At 44.7% G+C, this 20504-nt stretch overlaps 1 protein-coding gene and 1 pseudogene across 1 annotated transcript in view; both read left to right on the top strand.

Annotated features, from left to right (window-relative positions):
- The first annotated feature begins 6213 nt into the window (after positions 1–6213).
- Positions 6214–9340, top strand: LOC129696867 (zinc finger protein 276-like; annotated as a pseudogene).
- A 2316-nt stretch (positions 9341–11656) lies between these two features.
- mlip (muscular LMNA-interacting protein) overlaps positions 11657–20504 on the top strand; it is a 55776-nt gene continuing 46928 nt past the window's right edge. The window contains exons 1-2 of the mRNA XM_055635226.1: positions 11657–12264; positions 14441–14509. Coding sequence (XP_055491201.1) covers positions 11926–12264; positions 14441–14509 — 408 coding nt within the window. The 5' untranslated portion in view covers positions 11657–11925. The remainder of the gene's footprint in view (positions 12265–14440; positions 14510–20504) is intronic.

Below are 20504 nucleotides of genomic sequence, written 5' to 3'. Positions count from 1 at the left end.
TGTGCTGTATCGTTCTATGTTCTACATTAAACTCACCACAGAGAGTCAGGACTGCAGAGATCCAAGTTTGTTTACTTTCCTATTGCGTTGCCAAGTCTATTTTTATATAAGACTTCCCTTTTTACACAGGGATACAGGCTGTCCTTGCCACATTTAATCTGAGGGGCACAGTTGGGTGAATGGTGAGTTGTCCCGGGTGCTGGACTGCACATAAAGTGCAGCCGGAGGGCCAGCTGAGCAGTTTTGGCACCTCATCCAACTCATGAACCAATGATCGGCCATGAGAAGGAGGGGTTGTGGTGTCGGCGGTAAGCGAAGGTCCGAAGGTCGGACAGCTGGCCGGGCTGCCGAATGACGGGGCCACAGGCGAGGCATTGCTGCTGCACTCTATGGGACAAACCAATTTAGCCCAATATATGGGATAACCCGGCTAATACAGGACAGTTGGCAATGCAAAGATCAAGTCGCAGCCAGGATTTTGCAGTTGGTTGTGGGGTCTGTTGGATCATTGCTGACTCTGACAACAAGTGGGAACTCACAGGACAGCAGGGATCTTGCAGAGGGATTGCTGGGGAGTTCGGCCACGTCGGCTGCAAGAAGCACCCTCCCCGGGGCATGAAGACTGAAGATGGGCTGAGCTCGTTGCAGCATGACGGTTGGCAGGACGACCAGTTGGAGGCAACGGCTCCAACAGGCCTTGAGAACCAGGCCCGCTTGATAACCACAACTGCCGCTGGGACTGTGAAATGGCGCCAAACATGACGACTATTGCTTGTAGACTCAGTGGACCGCTTCTTTGCATTTTGTGCTAACTGGGAATAGTGCCCATATTCTCACTGATCTGAATGCAAAAATAGAATCTCACCATACCTTGGTACACGTGAGAATAAAGTAATATTAAACCATTGAACCATTGAAGCTCATGCCCAGTGCAACCCCGAGCAGGTGATGTCTAACTAAGCTAGTTTAGTTTATGTCATATGTACCGGGATTTTGTTGCGTGCTATCCCGTCAGCAGAAAGACCAAACATAATTACACTCAAGCTGCCCACAGTGTACAGGTAAAGGGTAAAGGGAATGACGTTTACTGATCTGAGAGGAGGTTAAAAAGAGCATAAAGTAAGAAATGCTGCTGTTGGAGTAGAGGTTTGAAAAAGTGGAGCGATTGTAATGAATGATTGCAGATCCGTTTCTGGAACCAGCACTCAGAGAGTTGCCTGTCTTGGACACCATCTGGTTTGTTTGTTGGGTCAGATAGTCTGGGATCAGACAACTGCCTGATTTAGATGCAGCACATTGGTTTGTAGTGGTAGAGCTGCTGCCTTACAACGGCAGAGACCCGGGTTCGACCCTGATTACTGGTGCTGCCTGTACGGAGTTTGTACGTTCTCCCTGTGACCACGTTTCTCCGGGTGTTCCGGTTTCCTCCCACACTCCATTCACGCACAGGTTTGTAGGTTAACTGGCTTCGGTAAAATTGTAAATTACCCCTAGTGTGTAGGATAGTGTTAGTGTACGGGGTAATCACTGGTCAGCGCAGACTCGGTGAGAAGAAGGGTCTGTTTCCTAAAGTAAAATAAACTGCTGGGGGCTACGGCAACAGGATACAAGGGAGTGAGAGAGTGGTAAGGGAACATGAGGCGGTTGTCAAGGTGGAACGCAAGTGAAATGGACATTCTGATCAACATCAGTATGGGATGTCCAGTATATGTGTACAGGGCCCGGGTCCTAAGGAGGTCCCAGCTAAATGACTCTGAGACGCTATCTCTCAGCACAAGGCCAGGACTCTGTGGTCTGCAGAGAGGTTTGTTGGCTAGTCACTGGCCTCCAAGCCACAACAGTGCAGTGCAGGAACGGGCCCTTCGGCCCACAATGTTTGTGCTGAACATGATGCTGTTAAACTGATCTTATCTGCCTGTACATGATCCATATCCCTCTATCCCCCTGCATTTACATGTGCCAATCTAAAAGCCTTTTAAACACCTCAATTGTATCTGCCTCCACCACCAATCCTGGCAATGACTGATATCCTATCCTGAAGGGCCGAACCTGCCCTCTACCGACCTTTTGGCTTTGAAGTGTAACCTGGTTACTTTACATCCCATTGAAAGGATATCCCCACCCACCATATCACCCTGGGACTTAAAGGGCACTGCCATCTAGTGCATAGGGTGTCACACAAAGGATCAATTGAGAGCCACCATCTCACCCAAAGACCTACTGCCATCTGTCTATGCTCCATCATCTCATTAAACTTTAAAAATGACTATAAACAACTGCAGATGCAGTTACTCGTAAACATCTTGATCAGGCACCCGGCCATATGTTCTGTCTCATCCATAAACAACTGACCGTAGTCAGCATGCTCTAAACAGGAAGTCACCAGGAACGTATTAACGCTAACATTAGATTATTCCTCTATATTCTCAGACCATGACAAAGCTGGGGGAAAAAAAGACTACACTGCAAGGGATAGTTAAATATCAGAGGATTATTGAAGGAGAATGCAATGTATATTATCAGTTTGGCTGATCTTTCATATTGCCATCATGTAAAGAAAAACATTTCCGTGCACACATTATGCCTGACAGCTTTGACTCATCAGATATTTTCCAACTTCTATTTCTCGTGAACCGTGGGCATTGCATTGAAATGTATCCTGCTCCGAGCTCTCTAAAGATGTTGATTGAAACTGATGGATGCAAAGAGAGGATTGTGGGAGTGTATTTTGTGCATGTTCTGGCAGAGGCCTTAAATGCATTTCTGACATTCGCGTGATCTGGCTTGAAACTGGAGATGTGATCTTTTGTCCATTTCTTAGTGGAAAAAGTGCATTGGAGCAACTCTGTGCAATTCTGAATATGACGCCATTTATTTTCCAACTTTAAATGAGAACTGTTACTGCCATCCACATGCTCACAAACTTCCCAAAGGTCTTCACATTTGATGGGAGAATCGTAAAGCACAAATTACTCCACGTGCAGGACCGGCCTTAAGCCAATTGGACCAATTGCTCCCAATTGGGCCCCGCGCCTAAGGGGGTCCCGTGCCAGAGTAATCTACTCTCGGCTCGTATAGATCTACCCCGGGTGGAAGGGGGAGAGAGTGGTGGAGAGAGAGTAGAAGGGTGGAGGGGGAAGAAAGGGGTAGATGGGGAGGGGGGTGTGAGGGGTGAATGAGGAAGGGGGAGGCGGGTCGTTCCCTCACGGTCCCGGGGCAGCGATCCCGCCCCTCCAGTCGCCGTGCTTCACGCACATAGCCCCGGCTCCACCCCTCTCTGGGGGTCTCCAATACAGGGGGGTCTCCAATACAGGGAGGACCAGGCCGGGGATCCTTTTTCCTTCTCTCCTTCCCTCCCTCCCTTCTTTCTCTCCTTCCCTCCCTCCCTTCTTTCTCTACTTCCCACCCTCCCTTCTCTCCTTCCTCCCTTCTCTCCCTCCCTCCCTTGTCTCCTTCTCTCCCACACACATCACACAGACAACTTACACACACACACATCACACACAGACAACTAACACACACACACACACACACATCACGCACAGCCAACTAACACACACACACACACAACTAAGTTAGGATGGGGTAGAAGCCCAAAGGGTAGGATGGGGCTGAAGCCCAAATTTTAATGCCTGGACTGGTTTTTCACCAATGGTTATTGGTTTTCCAGGATCTAGTTAATTACATTTACTTTTTTTAAATTTCACAATCAGTAAAACAAGTGTTATTGTAACTATGTACTTTTCTGAGGTGATCTACAATTTTGTTTGTTACTTGTAGGCTTACATGTATGCAATTTTATATTACAATGTAGCTTAGATCTGTTTGGTCCATTTACTCACAGGCACTTTTTAAGCGCACAATTTGATTACTTTCCATTCTACCATAGATATATAAAGTCTATAATAGACTTTATTTATATTTTTTGATGATTCTACGGACCTTGGCTGGGAACCTGGGGTTCCCAAAATTGTTCCCATTTGGGCCCCACACCTTGGGGAATGGCTGCTAACCAGGGGAGATTTACCAGAGAACTGGGGTTGGGGACTGGACTTTTGTGCCTTTTGTGCAGTGGTAACCACAGTGGGGGGATGATTTTTCTGTGTGTAAGGTACTTTGTTAGTCTGTGTCCAAGATGGCTGTCGGAAGAGAGAGTGGACGCTGGCGTGCTTTAGCTGCCGCTGCTCTCTCTTCACATTGTGTGTTTTTTTTTTGATCTTGTGTCTTTGGAGCGATTTCTATCTTTAATTTATGTATTGATGATGTCCTTATTATTTAATTTTCTCCGACTATATGTTTTTTTTTTTTTTCTCTTCTGTTTAATCTTTGTAAGGTGACCTTGAGATTTGAAAGGCGGCCGAAAATAAAATGTATTATTATTATTATTATTTAGGCCGGCCCTGTCCACGTGGCATACAAGTAAAAACGCTGGTATTCCAGCATATTCGGGACTTTGATGGTGTAAGATTTTCTGGACTATTGGCTGTTATTAATTCCCCAACATGCTTTAAATTTATTGTTTTTTTTAATGATGTTACGGTGTTATCAGAAATTCTCCAGTGACCTTGGCAGGTTTCAGGGGGACCAATTATCTTGGGCTAGTGTTGGACCTGTGGTCTGCAGTGAGTGTTGTTGGATTGTCACTGATTTCAAAGCAAGCTGAAACTTATATTTGGAATATGATGAGCAGTTTTCTGAGGAGGGAAGTGATGGCCGTAGGAGGAGTTTTTCAAGAATGATCCCGGGGATGATTGGGTTAATGAACGCTGAGCGTTTGATAGCACTGGGCCTGTACTCACTGTAGTTTCGCTTTAATTCCAGTTTTAGAGATACTTTGCAGAAACAGGCCCTTCGGCCCACCAAGTTATCGCCGACCAGCGATTCCTGCACATTAACACTATCCTACACACGCTAGGGACAATTTACACATACACCAAGCCAATTAACCTACAAACCTGTATATCTTTGGAGTGTGGGAGGAAACTGAAGATCTCGGAGAAAACCCACGCGGTCATGGGGAGAACGTACAAACTCCTTCCAGACAGCATCCAGAGTCGGGATCAGACCTTTGGCGCTGTAAGGCACCTCGCCACCATGCTGACCCAAAAGATGTTTAAAATTAAAGTTTAGAAAGATCGGGGGGGGGACCTCATTCAGACATCAAATAACAGAAGGTATGGAGAGAGTGGATGTGGTGAGGATATTTCCATTTGAGAGTGAGTTTAGGACCTGAGGGCATAGCCTCAGAATAAAAGGACGTACCTTTGGAAAAGGGATGAGGTGGAATTTCTTCAGTCAGAGGGTGGTGAATTTGTGGAATTTGTCCAGACGTCCATGGCCAAGGTAAGGCGGAGATTGACAGATTCTTGATCAGTATGGGTGTCAAAGGTTATGGGGAGAAAGCAGGAGAATGGGGTTGAGAGGGAAAAATAGATCTGCCATGAATGGCGGAGTAGACTCGATGGGCCGAATGTCCTAATTCTGCTCCTATGCTTTATGGACACATGAAATGATGGCCACGTGGCATCCAGGTAGATGTGTTAGATGAGATTGGAGATGCCTATATCTCAGAACAAAATCTGTTAATTTGTAATTGTAAATTTGGGGAGATAGATTGGAACAAGTGGGAGTATTTTCAAATTGTTTTTTAAAAATAATTATCTATTTTTAATGGGTCTGACTTATAGGTAGTTAAAGAGTGATCTCACATCCCCCACCACCCGTAGAATTCTGGATCAGTGAAGGAAATTAACAGGACACAAAAGAGTATGGAAGTTAGTTATGACCTACAGGCCCACAGCAATGAATTAATTGCATACGCACAGTAATTAAGCACAACCTTGTCAGTCTTGCATTCACTGGGATTGGAAATGCAGAAGCCACTGCCAGTTGAGCACAGACACAGTCCATACTACTTGGGAGACTACGTACTGATAAGGTACTGGGATTGGACAAAATTGGGACTGTGTTGGAGGGGACTGTATCAGGTGCTACCATGACACCAACCGCCGTGAAGATTGAAGATTACCCCCGTTGGAGACATCTGATACGATTGACTGTAAATGGAGAGAACCAAGAAAGGACAATGGGGCTATTGACTCTACTTTTTATCCTGAGGTTGGCCCAGATGGGCTGGACTTGGGGAACAACCACTGCACCAAGACGTCCTGAATAAGGCTGACAACTGTCCTTACATTTATAACACTGACCAAGATGGATCCATTACCACAGGTTCTTGAAGTAACCAGAAAAAGGTGGCAGCTTATCCCGGAGCTACAGACCGAGCTGAAACAGATGAGAAATGTGCTCACCAATGCCCACTCTGAAAATGACCAGCAATCAGGTTGTGAAGTTGAAAAGCCTTGATTTTGGAGTGCAAATCAGTTACAGAACTGGATTGAGGTAAATTCCAGCAGGGATCAAAGTGAGGAGCTGAGTTGGGTTGGATCAGACAGACAGTTGGCATTGATGGAGAAGGAAGAAGAATGCTGGTTTCACACGCTGATGGACAACTTGGGAGAAAGAACAACTCCATTTGTGAAAATAAAGTACATTTGTGACGAATGTGGACAGACTTTCACACAGCGGAACCACCTGTCAGTTCACCAAATGCGCCATACTGGAGCAAAACCTTTGCAGTGTGAAGTTTGTGGTTTCCAGTGCAGGCAAAGAGCATCCTTGAAATACCATATGAGCAAGCACAAGGCAGAAGCTGAACTTGAATTTGCTTGTGACCAACGTGAGAAGCGGTTCGAGAAGGCTCACAATTTGAATGTTCATATGTCCATGGTTCATCCCTTGACCCAGAATACAGATAAAAACAAACCTATTGAAATTGAATCAAGTCAGCTAAGTATAGAAACATTAATTAAGCAGGAACCCAGTTAATAGTTATTCAACAGCTAAATGATGAGTCTAAAGAATCTTGCACTCTTTTTCAGTGTCAGCAAGACACAAATGATTAACATGAATAAATATAATCAAGCCAGGCTTACCTAAATTGGTAGAGCAAAGGAAAGGTTTGTGTGGAGGAGAATATAGTTTGAGCATTATAGCACACCAGTTACAGAGACAAAGTCCAATGTCTGCAATGGGGTAGAGGTGAATCAGGCAGAATCCTAGCAATTGGAAGGACTGTTCAGAACTCTGATAACAGAGGGGAAGAAGCTAGTTGGTGTTGGGGTGAGGCAGGATTCCACTTTGCCACAGTATATCTGTACGAACTGTCACGCTCAGTTTTATAAGTGTTGGACTGTCTTCAAAAACGTCATTCAAAAAGTGAAAACTTCACCAGTAGCTTCAGTACAAGATGGACAAAAGGCTAGCAGATGTGTTGCAGCAACTGAAACATCATCAGTGCAATCATTTTCATAATCTCCGTTAAGCAATTCTGTGTCTGGTGACTTTAAGCAAATGTTAAACGACAGTCTTGGTTGCAAACCCACAGGGTCTACAGATGTTGGTCACCTGGGCTCACCATCATGGTAATAGCTGTGGTTGCACATGCACAGAGTGATTTAACAGCAGAGTATTGAGGAGTAGTTGGTGCTGTGTGGGGGTGTCCTCAGGGCCACAGTTACATCCTGGACATGCATTCAAGTTGTGGTGTTGATTTGAATGAGGGACAGTGCCCATCCATTTGAAATAATGACTCAATGGAGGAAGATCTAGGTGATTCAATAACTCTTTCACCTCGGAATGGTGACTGAAAATGGTGAGGGTGAAAATATTGCAAAGCATCATCCTGTTCCAGTGTTAGTTGACTTTCAGCCTTGTACATACAATGGAGCCACTTATGGTAGATGTGGACAACTTGGAATCCCCATTAAAGAAGTGCTCAGATCCTGAATATACAGAGTGCTCTTGGGAAAAAGTTCAGGTAGAGTGGGAGCGCCATCGAGTATGGCTGCCCAGCCTGCAGCTGTCTGTCTTTTCACCCTTTCTTAATTTTTTAGTATGGTAAAAGTTTTGTCTTGGAGGTCTAGTCTTTTTATGTGGGGGGTGGGGGGGGGGGTGGGGGGGGGGGAGGGGAAGGGGGAAAAACTGTATTTCTCGTTCCTACCTAGTCGGCGTTGTGACTTTTCTCTGAGCCGTTTCTTCGCCCCTTCCTCGCGTCCTACCAATGGGACTGGAGTGGCGTTTCCTGCCGGGATCGGCCAGAACTTCAGCTTAGGCGGCTGCGCAGCGTTGAAGCACCATCGCGGAGCGGGCGATGCCGTGTGGTAAGCTCCGGAGTGCTGAGACCGCCGACTCCAACATCGTGGAGCTGTGGTCGTGGAGCGTTCAGCTGCGGGCGGTACTGACTTTTAAACACCGTGGAGCCTGGAATCTCTTGCCGAGATCGCCAGTGTTGGAGCTCCAACCAGCGTGGCCTGTGGACTTCGGGAGCCATGGCCTCTGGCAGCAAGCGGCCGTTCCAGACACTTCAAGCCGCTGAAGAGTGTTCTCCCGACATCGGAGCTCCATCATCCGGCGAGAGGGCATGTAACATCGGGCCGTCATTGCGGCGACTGCAGAGGCCTTAAATAGGCCCCGGCTACGGGGTGAACAAGAGGAAAAGGACAGGACTTTGTTGCCTTCCCTCACAGTGGGAACCATTGTGGGGGGATGTTTTTATGTTTTATGTTAAATTCTTCTTTAATGTGGTGTCTTACTTTTATTGATGAGCTGCAAATGCCAACTCAAATTTCACTCCACCACAAATGGTGTATGTGACAATAAATGTCCTTTGTCCTTTAGGTACAAGGTTCAACTCAACCATTAAATGTAAAAAAATCAGTTAACTGCAATGAAGCATCTTGTTCTATAAGAAATGATGTTGTGGATGAGTCCAGTGATCTTTCTGAAAGATATTTATCAAGTGAAGATGACAGAGAAATAAAAGTTAAGAATGGCTCTTCAGACAAGTCTTTTCAACCATATTGGACGGAGAAGAGTAAGTTACCAGTTACGAAGTGCAATATTAAGGATGTGAAGAAACAATCTGGAACAAAACGTGGTTGAAACCAAGGTCAAATTTGGAAAGAGAAGGTTTCCCCACCATGTATCGATGTCAGTATAAGGGTTGCTGTGCTGTTTACAGAGGAGTTAACGGACTTAAGAAACACATAAAAGAGCAGCATGAAGAGGTGCATGAAAGACCTTACCCAAGATGTAACAAGGTGTTTCTGATTGATCGCTACCAGCAGTGCTATGTAAAGCTGATCCATACAGAAGATAGAACATCTTTACAGATCAGGAGGAAGTGCAAAGCCTTTGGTCACAACTTCGGAAAGACAAACCACCTTTGATTAACAATCTTGAAGCATTTTGAGCTCTATCTTATGACCAAGGGTCTAGAGGGAGGAAAAGCTGTCCAAACCCATGGATAGGCTTGCGTCTCGTCTCGCTCAAGGCGGTGAACCTCACCGCAGGCCGAGGGGGGCGGAAACACCTGTGCAATGCTCTCCGAAGGGACTGGCAACACCCTCGGACAGATGCGAACTTTATGGCACAACCCCAATATTGGCTGAAAGGATTACACTGCCTGCAAGTGGCACCTGTTCCATTGACCCTAAACAAGCTTCATCAGGATGGTTGTCAATGAAGAGAGTGAGAACTGGTAGCCATACCTTTGGTTTGGTGGACTTTGGGTTCTGTGATACATTATGGCTCCATAATTCTGTTAATCATTGCTCTAATGCTTGTGACCATTGTGTGTACCTACCGAGGACTATGAATGTTATCATGTTTGATAAAAACGAGGGAATGAAAGAGCTAATAGTCAAATCTAAAATGGAGTCATTCTTCTACAAAAGCATGGTCTAGTAGAACAAAAGAATGGCTCGGTGCCAAGTCTGATTGACTGCAAATTATATGGAACGCAATATGGAGGAGAAGGTGTCTTTTTAATAAAGACATTAAGATGGAAGCCTGCCTAATAACATGTGCTCTTTCAAGGCCATAAAGAAGCCAAGATTGAGAAAAACAGCTGACGCTCCAGAGATAAGTAATAACTTGTTATTGGATGAGCTTGATTTGGACCTAGCTTTTCCTATATTGTGAAAGGCTACAGAATCTTTCAGTCATGCCATATTCAGACTTGGTAGGACTGTTTTACTGATAAGAAAAATGTATACTTGTGCTAACTTTCCTTTGTTCTGTAAGTGGAGCCAGCGAAGCACTGAGCAACGTTTGTGCTCATTGAAGATCTTGCCACTCCCGTCTGACGAATTGATTAAAGATTGTCATGGTTTACCTTTAACAATTTTGTTGCTATCTGCTTTTTAAGAAACGATCTTTGACACCATCACCTCAGGGAAAGTGGAGTCAGTCACACTTTAAAAATGAATTAAAAAAGAGTCAGCAAGGAAAAATCTTTGGCATATATTAAACTTAAATTGATAGTTCTGTGGAAAATGATCTGATTCTGCAATATCTGTAGAATATTTGTGATTGTGGTGCTTCTGTAACTTATTTTCTCTCTTTTCTTTTTGCTCTTTACAGTCAAATACATCTTCTCGGTCTCCTCATATCATCAGTACCCAATCACTAACCTCCACCCTTCAGAGTGAAGATAGCTGTCCCACTGATCAGAGGCGGGCTTGCCTTTCACCTGTGTCAAATAAATCGCCACTTTATTTCATTGCCAATAGAAACACAGAAAATAAATCTTCCAGTTTGCCCAAGTCCAGTTTCTTGTCTGCATCTGAGACGTCCTTCTTATCTTCCAGTTCCTTACCTTCGGCACTTCATTCAAAATCCCTGTCCCCATCCAACTCTCCCGTCAAGGTCTCCAATGCAGCGTCTCTTCTCTACCCTCTAGCTCCATTACACTCTCGGAGCTGCAGTGATTTGCACTCTTCTGCAGTTTGGTCTCCCTCATCCCTGCCCTCCTTAAGATCCACAGTGGGGTCTTCGACGTGTGTGCAGTCTTCACCTCATTCTTCCAGCCCGAATGTACGTTCTCCCACCTCTCAGCAACCATCTCGTCACCGCTCCAGAACTCCTGACTCTTCCCAACAAGCCTCGGTACACAGTAATTTAGCGAAACCTAGTGTCGGGTCCTCTCCCCTGACTCAGCTGTCATTGTTAACTTCCATGTTAAGATCTGGAAAACTGACTCCAGCATCATCCAGATCCTCAGTGCGGTCAGAAACAGTTTCCTCCCCCACATACTCCAGCGCCGCTGGTTTACGATCTTCCAGCAAATCGCCATCCCCACAAACCTCACAGGCATCTTCGTCCAGTCAAAAAGCCAGAACACTCTCTCCCACACCAGGGACCTGTTTCCAGAGCAGCTCTAGAATGGCCTCAAATGTTTCTTCTATCTCGCCCAGATCCACTTCCTCTCCTTTGTTCCCAAAGCCGGCGGCTCATTCGGTTCATTCTACTTCTACATCGTTATCCAAGAGGCATAGAAATAGTTCCAGAGAGAGAGCTCACACTCCGCCACCCCTTCCTTCCGCTCAACTCAAAGCTCATCACTTGAAGATGGCTAATTCCACACCTACGCTGTCTTCCTTGTGTCAGGACTCAAAGCCTCCGATATCACCCCATGTTTTCGTCCCAATCCGTAGACAGCCTTCTCCTGTCCCAGTGCACGATTCCTCACATCAATCCCCTACCATGCAGGAACAAGAACCTCTCTCATCAAACAAATGGTCGGACCCTTCACCCTCTAAAAGATCTTGGCAGAATTCTCCAACTTCTCGTCCTTCAAGTTTGAATTATTGCCCGGTAAAATATGATCTTCCTTTGTTTGGAAAGACACGACCTTCCCATTCTCCTACTGCAAGCCCCTTCAGTACTTCCCCCATCTTAGAACAGTCCGTATCATCTTCTCCGACCTCAGCTTCTTCATCCCCCACTCCAGTGAATTCATTTTCTTCTTGCTCAACCCCAGTTAATTCTTCCTTCAGCTCTGGTTTCCTTACTCCTACTCCCATGGCTGTTAGTCCTCCTACCACTTCACCCACATGGCATCAAACCCCTCCTCGTTCCTCCTCTTTGAAGCCAGACTCCCATTCCACCCCCCTGAATTATTCGTCCTCACTTAAACCTCCTACTCCAGAGCAGTTATCTCGCCAACCTTCACCTCTTGCTAAGTTCAGTGGCAATGTTAATACTCCAGCTCACACTGCTGCTCGTTTCTCTAACCCCAGCACTGACCCGCCATTGCCTGGTCTTGTAACCTCCCCTACACCACCATCACCCACCCCAAGAGCCGGCACACATTCTCCACCTTTACCCCGTTCCACTGAGACTAAGAAACCAGAACAACAGGTACTTGCACCTTTTACTTTTGCATGGTATTGATAGCGATGAAGGCTCTTTTCCTTGATTGGCATTTTCATCATTTGCTTCTATTAACTGAAGTAGCCTGCATGAAATATTGAAATTGTGTGAATTAGTCTTGTTCTGCTGGATTTCAAACTAAATCTCGGATCTAAAATTAATTCCCAAACTTCTCCTTTAACTAATGCTTAGAAACGACACCTCCCGGAACTTTATATTTAAGGCTTGTGATGTCATGATCATTTGTGTTAAATTCAGGTCTCCAATGATCTGAAAATGCTTGGTGTTGTCTATTGTAAGGCAATGTTTAAGTATTACTACAGTTTCAAAAACCAGGCTGAGCTTCTGAAAATAGCTTGTAATTTGGTCACTAATATCGATTGCAGCCATTTTGGAGAATGCTTTGAGTGTTTTAATTAGCCAACAAGGAACCATTTCGTATCGCAAGGTTTCTTTGAGGTGTATTGAAGAGTTTAGCTTTCTAAGAAAAAACTAATATGAAAATGAAGAGTTTAAAGCCTTCCCTTCCAATGGAACGATGCAAAAATAGGGAAAGAGCGTTTCAGCATTGTGTGTGGGGTTAGAATCAATCATGCACTTATCTCTTCGGAGAGTCATTCCATCACAAATCAGATCGCTGCTGGAAAAGCCCAGGAAACAAGATATTCGCAGGTGAGATAAGCTAGGGAGATAAAATAAGAAACAAAACAGGAGAGGAAACTTTAGGTTTTTGCAGACCTTTAACAAAGTGAAACAATTTAAACAAAAATATAATTTTCTATTGCATTATTGACAATAACGCATCAGTTCAATTGAAGATAGTCGGAATAATTTACAGCAGACAGCCTTATGTACAGGAAACTTTCATTCAAAGAGCAGAGGAAGCAGGAAATTTAGGACCTTTAGGTGACCTCTATCAAATACAAACCATGTGAGTGAAAGATATTGATGTGTAAATAAATGAAGTGCATAAAATGAATCACAGTCAAGGAAAGACATTCTTGCCACAGAGGGAGTACAGAGAAGGTTCACCAGACTAATCCCTGGGATGGCAGGACTTATGAAGAAAGACTGGATAGACTCGGCTTGTACTCGCTAGAATTTAGACGATTGAGGGGGGATCTTACAGAAACTTACAAAATTCTTAAGGTGTTGGACAGGTTAGATGCAGGAAGATTGTTCCCTGTGTTGGGGGAGTCCAGAACAAGGGGTCACAGTTTGAGGATGAGGGGCAAATCTTTTAGGACCGAGATGAGATTTTTTTTTTCACACATAGAGTCGTGAATCTGTGGAATTCTCCGCCACAGAGGGTGGTTGAGGCCATTTCATTGGCTATATTTAGGAAGGAGTTAGATGTGGCCCTTGTGGCTAAAGGGATCAGGGGGTATGGAGAGAAGGCATGGTTGGATGATCAGCCATGATCATATTGAATGGCGGTGCAGGCTTGAAGGGCTGAATGGCCTCCTCCTGCACCTATTTTCCATGTTTCCATGTTTCTATTTACCAGCAAGCAAGACTGCCGAAGGAATTACCTCCAGTCACTTACATTCCAGATCACTAGATGCAGTCTTTCACCTTTGTGGACATTTTAAATTTACAGTGTTCTAACGGAGTAAAATAGTTTAGTTTAAATATAATTCAAATATTTTGGTACCCATTAATTTCTGTTTTAAATGTTATATACATTTCTAAAAGATATGGTTGCAGTATTAATAATTTTCTTGGCATTTACAATGAAAACTCCATAGCTTCAGTTAATACAAAAGTTTGTAATTGAAGGTAACATGAATATAAATAAAAATAAATATTTTGAATGAAACCCAGCAATACCAGCAAGTAATATCAGGCCCATAACATTAACAACCCGTCATTTGAAACTATTATCTTTTCAAATCTATTATAGAAACATAGAAACATAGAAAATAGGTGCAGGAATAGGCCATTCAGCCCTTCGAGCCTGCACCGCCATTCAATATGATCATGACTGATCAGCCATTGTCCTTGTTCAGTAATAATCCCTCCTGCTCTTTTTCTGCACCTCTCTCCCTCTTGCCCTCTCTCCCTCTCTCCCTCCCTCTCTCTCCATCTCTCGTTCCCTCTCTCTCTCTCCCTCATTCCCTTGCCTGTTTCTTTTCTTGACTATTTCCCTCAATTCCTCCTGCAGTACAAGATCAAGTCACGCTATAAGGCTTTTGCAGCAATACCAACCAATACACTGCTTTTGGATCAGAAGGTTAGTGTTAGCCTCGGAACATGCCCTTTCCGTGTAAAAATCTGCACGATAATGATGAAAAAATTGCTGATAATGACACTGCATGAAGCTTTCGTTTATACAATAAAAGATTAAAACAGCATAATGGTTAATAATATCGCTATTGAATGGTTATGGTAGGCTGAATATCTTCTCAGTGTTTTGTTCCATTGAATGCATTTCATGATTTTGTATTCATTTGACAAACCATGGCCTTGTGATAGCACTTACCTCTTCATTGAAAATAATGGAAATATAATCACGGTTCATTTGGATTTGTCACCTGTCATTGTTAACCAACTTGAATCAAGTAGTTGACATTCATTTCATCCTGAAGAATGCTAATCATCATTCCGCACTGTTTGTAGACTCTGAGATTTGTATAGCTTTGAAACAGCCCTTCAGCCCATCATGTCCATGCCGACCTTTTTGCCCATCAATACCAACACCAATGCCTGCATCAGTGCCATATCCGTCTATGCCTTGCCTATTTAAGTGTCTGGCAAAATGCCTCTTAAACCTAATTGTTGTATCTGATTCAATTACTTTCTCCTTTTCAAAATAGGCTAGTCCCATTTACCAGCATTTGACATATCCCTCCAAACCCTTCCATATATAACATATAACATATAACATATAACAATTACAGCACGGAAACAGGCCATCTCGGCCCTACAAGTCCATGCCGAACAAATTTTTTCCCCCTTAGTCCCACCTGCCTGCACTCGTACCATAACCCTCCATTCCCTTCTCATCCATATGCCTATCCAATTTATTTTTAAATTATACCAATGAACCTGCCTCCACCACTTCCACTGGGAGCTCATTCCACACCGCCACCACTCTCTGCGTAAAGAGGTTCCCCCTCATATTACCCCTAAACTTCTGTCCCTTAATTCTGAAGTCATGTCCTCTTGTTTGAATCTTCCCTATTCTCAAAGGGAAAAGCTTGTCCACATCAACTCTGTCTATCCCTCTCATCATTTTAAAGACCTCTATCAGGTCCCCCCTTAACCTTCTGCGCTCCAGAGAATAAAGACCTAACTTATTCAACCTATCTCTGTAACTTAGTTGTTGAAACCCAGGCAACACATTCTGTAAATCTGCCAACCTGTCCAACTGTCCAAAAGTCCTAGGTCATCTAAAGAGTCAAAACATTATTGTTATCAAAACATTATCAAAACAAAATAAACATACTAAAGGGCCTGTCCCACTGTACGAGGCAATTCAAGAGTTCTCCCGAGTTTTCCCCCGATTCGAACTCGGAGAATGTCCGTAGTGGGTCCGTAGGAGTTCGTGGGTGTCTCGTAGCGGCTCGTACGAGTAAAAAGTAACAATTTTTTTCATCACGAATATTTTTTTACTCGTGGACATTTTTCACAGTGTTGAAAAAACGTCACGAGTTTACTGGATTTCCCAAGTACCTACCATTACTCGTAGGAGTCGCTACGAGACATCCACAAACTCCTACAGACCCGCTACTGACATTCTCTGAGTTCGAATCGGGGGAAAACTCGGGAGAACTCTTGAACCTGGCGGAGAGGCAAAGTAAGTAAAGTGGACCGGTGGAAAAGAACAAGCCAGGAGCACATTGACTTAGAAATTTGAAGGAAGAAATGGAGTTGGATTGGACACACCCTCAGGAAACCTGCCACAAACATCACTCGGCAAGCCCTGAAATGGAATCCCCAAGGACAAAGGAAAAGAGGTCGTCGCAGGAACAGCTGGAGAAGAGTTTTCCAGACAGAAATGTCTGAGAGTGGGCTCAACTGGGGAGATCTCGAAAGAACTGCCAACATCCGAGGTGGAGGACATGTGTCAATGGCCTATGCTCCCTAGAGGAGGAGGAGGAAGAAGAAGAAGAGGAGGAGGAAGAGGAGGAGGGAGGAGGAAGAGGAGAAGAGGTAGAGGAGGAAGAGGAGGTAGAGGAGGAGGGCGGAGGAAGAGGAGGAGGAGGAGGAAGAGGAGGAGGAAGAAGAGGAGGAAGAAGAGGAGGAAGAGGAGGAGGAAGAGGAGGAGGGAGGAGGAGGAGGAGGAAGAGGAGGAAAAGGAAGAGGAGGAGGAAGAAGAGGAGGAAGAAGAGGAGGAAGAGGAGGAGGAAGAAGAGGGAGAGGAAGAGGAGGAAGAAGAGGGAGAGGAGGAGGGAGGAGGAGGAGAGGAGGAAGAGGAGGAGGAGGAAGAGGAGGAGGAAGAAGAGGAGGAAGAAGAGGAGGAAGAAGAGGAGGAAGAAGAGGAGGAAGAAGAGAGGGGAGGAGGAAGAAGAGGGAGAGGAAGAGGAGGATGAAGAGGAAGAGGAAGAGGAAGAGGAAGAGGGAGGGAGAGGAAGAGGAAGAAGAAGAAGAGGGCATAGCCTCAGAATAAATGATGTTCCTTTAGAAAGGAGATGAGGAGGAATTTCTTTCGTAAGAGGGTGGTGAATCTGTGGAACTCATTGCCACAGAAGGCTGTGGAGGCCAAGTTAATGGATATTTTTAAGGCAGAGATTGACAGATTCTTTATTAGTACATGTGTCAGGGGTTATGGGGCGAGGGCAGGAGATTGGGGTTGAGACTGAAAGATAGATCAGTCATGATTGAATGGCATAGTAGACTTGATGAGTCAAATGGCGTAATTCTGCTCCTATAACTTATGAACTTAAGCCTCACCATTTCTTACTTCTGGCACTTGAAATCAAACTGGAATACTTGTGAAATGATGTGGCATTAATGAAGGTGGTGATTTTTAGAGATGTTATGTGCCTGCCAATTAAATATTAAAAGCCCCATTTGATTCCATTTGAAGCTAATGCTTATAAAGATGAAATGAAACAGAAAATGTTGAAATTACTCATCAAATTGGCAATTCTGGGCTAGTTCAATTAGTATGTATTTGGCCCATAGACATTTATTCCTTCCTAACCATATGTCATTCAACACATCTTACCAAGGAAATCATTAATTGGAACTTACTGTCGCAATTATTTTATGAAAAATAAGACACGTGTCTCTGTGATATCACCCAAATGCACTGGCAAAGAGCAAAGATTAAATCCATGTCTTCGTCCAACAGATAATTAATGTGAACCATTTTTCAATAGATTTTTATCATGTATATTTTTTCTGTCTTGGTTCAATCTTTCTTTGCTCCCCATTATTTGTCTTTCTGTCTCTGAGTTTGCGCTTGTTCCCCTTTAAGGACTTCTTTGTTCCCCGTTTTTCAATCTGTAACATTCATTAGGAAGGGATGTAATCTTTTGATCCCACCATTAACCAAGATCCAAAACTGCCACTTCTGTTCGCTCCACATTCACTGCCACCTGTTTCTTGGAAGCAACATCCCTGAGTTGAAGTTTGAGGGAAAAGTATTTAATTAAGATAATATGTGGTGAGATGTCTCTGAACAGACATTTTGTCCTATTAGTTGACCTTTTCTACACCACTCTCAATCTGGATTTCACATTCATCTTTGTTCTTCTGCTTATAACCATATAACCATATAACAATTACAGCACAGAAACAGGCCATCTCGGCCCTACAAGTCCGTGCTGAACACTTTTTTCCCCCTAGTCCCATCTACCTGTTTCGGCTCGACCCGAAATGTCACCCATTCCTCTCCAGAGATGCAGCCATTACCGGGAGAACATGGAAACTCCGCACAAACAGCACCCAAGGCCAGGATTAAACCTGGGCCATTGGCTGTGCCAGGCAGCAGCTCTACTAGCAGCGCCACCGTGTTTTTGGAGATTGGTTGATATTTGAAACTCACTGCCGAAGTAGGTGGTGGAATCGGGCACACTCACTACGTTTAAGAGGCATTTAGACAGACACTTAAATAGGCAAGGGCAGAAGATGATACTCTGTTAATGTGGGCAAATATAATGAAGGTAGATGGGCAACAAGGTTGGCATGGACTTGATGGACTGAATAGCTTGTTCCTGTGCATTTAGTTTAGTTTAATTTAGAGATATAGCACGGAAACAGGCCCTTCGGCCCACCGGGTCTGTGCTGACCAGCGATCCCATGCACTTGCACTATCCTACACACTAGGGACAATTTTACAATTTGTTTTACCAAAGCCAATTAGCCTACAAACCTGTACATGTTTAATATATAAAACTCTATGACACTATGGCGATGTTGGAGGGCATAACAAAAGGCCGTTCAGCCTATCTAGACTTTTTCTAGATGTGCAGATCACATTTTCCAGTTTAAGTCCAGATTGCATTAAGTCTCAGGGTGACCCACCTGAACTGTGCCAGTATAATTCCTCCAGAAACTAGATTTTCACCTCTGAAGTACAGCAGTACAGCATAATGTGTCTGGACTCTAATCCTGGAACACCATTTGTGTAACATTGACTCCCAGCATCAGCTGCCAAGCCTTACTCGATCAGCCTGCTATCAAGTTCCAGAGACCTGCTCTCCCCACGCCCACCCCCTGCATTCCTGGCTGTTGGCTCACAAGAGGGACAGCAGGAGGCCAGCGGGTGCAAACGTTCTCCAGCTGCTAAATCCCCTGAAGTGAGCCAAAGAGCATTGTTTCCATGCTGTTTCTATCAATTTAAAATCCAACTCAAGTGAGGGTATGGAGCTCAGCAGTGTCCTTCAAAGTGAGCTACTTGCCTTTGGTCTTTTACCAACAACCTGTGTCCACCAGTGATGCCCATGATGCAGATCATGCCTCAAGCTACAGGCCCTCGGCTATGCTGGAACCTTGACTCCTTGGGTAGCAGGCCTTTAACAGTAAAAGGCGCATCTTTGACTACTTGCCTCCAGGACAGTGAGCAGAAGGGTAAGTCCCAGACTTAGTGGTGGGGGGCGTGTTTCATCGATGATGTCAATCTGTAGGAGTTTGGAATGGCAAACAAGGATAACAAGCTCCCGGCACACCTCCAAGTCCAGGGAGGAGGAATTCCTTGGCTACAGACAGGGGGAGATTTAGCCGCATGATCGGGTAGGCTTTGCCCAGTGCAGAGCTTTACCGATCCACTCAGTGCTGGTCCACTACCAGAGGAATGTTCTGGAGGGCACACCAGTAGATCCGTTGGGGGAGTCCAGAACCAGAGACCGCAGTGTAAGAATAAGGAGCAGGCCATTTTGAACAGAGACGAGGAAACACTTTTTCTCACAGAGAGTGGTGAGTCTGTGGAGGCTGGTTCTCTGGATGCTTTCAAGAGAGAGCTAGATAGGGCTCTTAAAAATAGCAGAGTCTGGGGATATGGGGAGAAGGCAGGAACAGTGTACTGATTGGGGATGATCAGCCATGATCACATTAAATGGCAGTGCTGGCTCGAAGGGCCAAATGGCCTACTCCTGCACTTATTGTCTATTGGCTCCAAGATGAGTGGCACAAGCAAGTTCAGGCATCTGAAGGCATCTTCACTGACTCATGTCATAAAGGGTGGATGAACAGACTATTTTTCCCAGTGTACGAGAATAAAGAACGAGAGGGCATAGGTTTAAGGTGAGAGGGGAATGATTTAATAGGAACCTGAGGGGCAATTCTTTCACACAGATGATTGCGGGTATATGGAATGAGAGGATGAGGTTGTGGCAGGTACTACAACGCCCTTTAAAATCTATTTGGGCAAGTACATACTTTGAGATGGTTATAGGTTGCATAGGTTGAGAGGGATATGGATCAAACTTGTGCAAATGTGACCATATATGAACATCTAGGTCAGCATGGATAAGTTGGACAGAAGGGTCCATTTCCATGCTTTATGACTGTTTATAAATAAATAAATGATCGAAGCGCAGCGGTGTTGTTGATCAGTTTAGACCAGGGGCCTCCAAACATTTCAGCATGAGGGCTACATTAAATATTTGGCACATTTTTGCGGTCCGTAGGACAACCACCCACTCATCCACACTCCCACCCACCCACCCACTCACTCCCTCAACCACCCACCCACCCACCCACTCACTCATCCAATCACCCACTCACTCATTCACCCACTCAAACCTAAAACCCCACTGGATCTCTGGTGTGCCCTCGAC

Source organism: Leucoraja erinacea, chromosome 5, assembly GCF_028641065.1.
Source record: "Leucoraja erinacea ecotype New England chromosome 5, Leri_hhj_1, whole genome shotgun sequence".
NCBI classification, from domain to species: domain Eukaryota; kingdom Metazoa; phylum Chordata; class Chondrichthyes; order Rajiformes; family Rajidae; genus Leucoraja; species Leucoraja erinaceus.
Note: the sequence above shows the minus strand (reverse complement) of the source record. Positions and strands in the feature narration are given on the sequence as shown.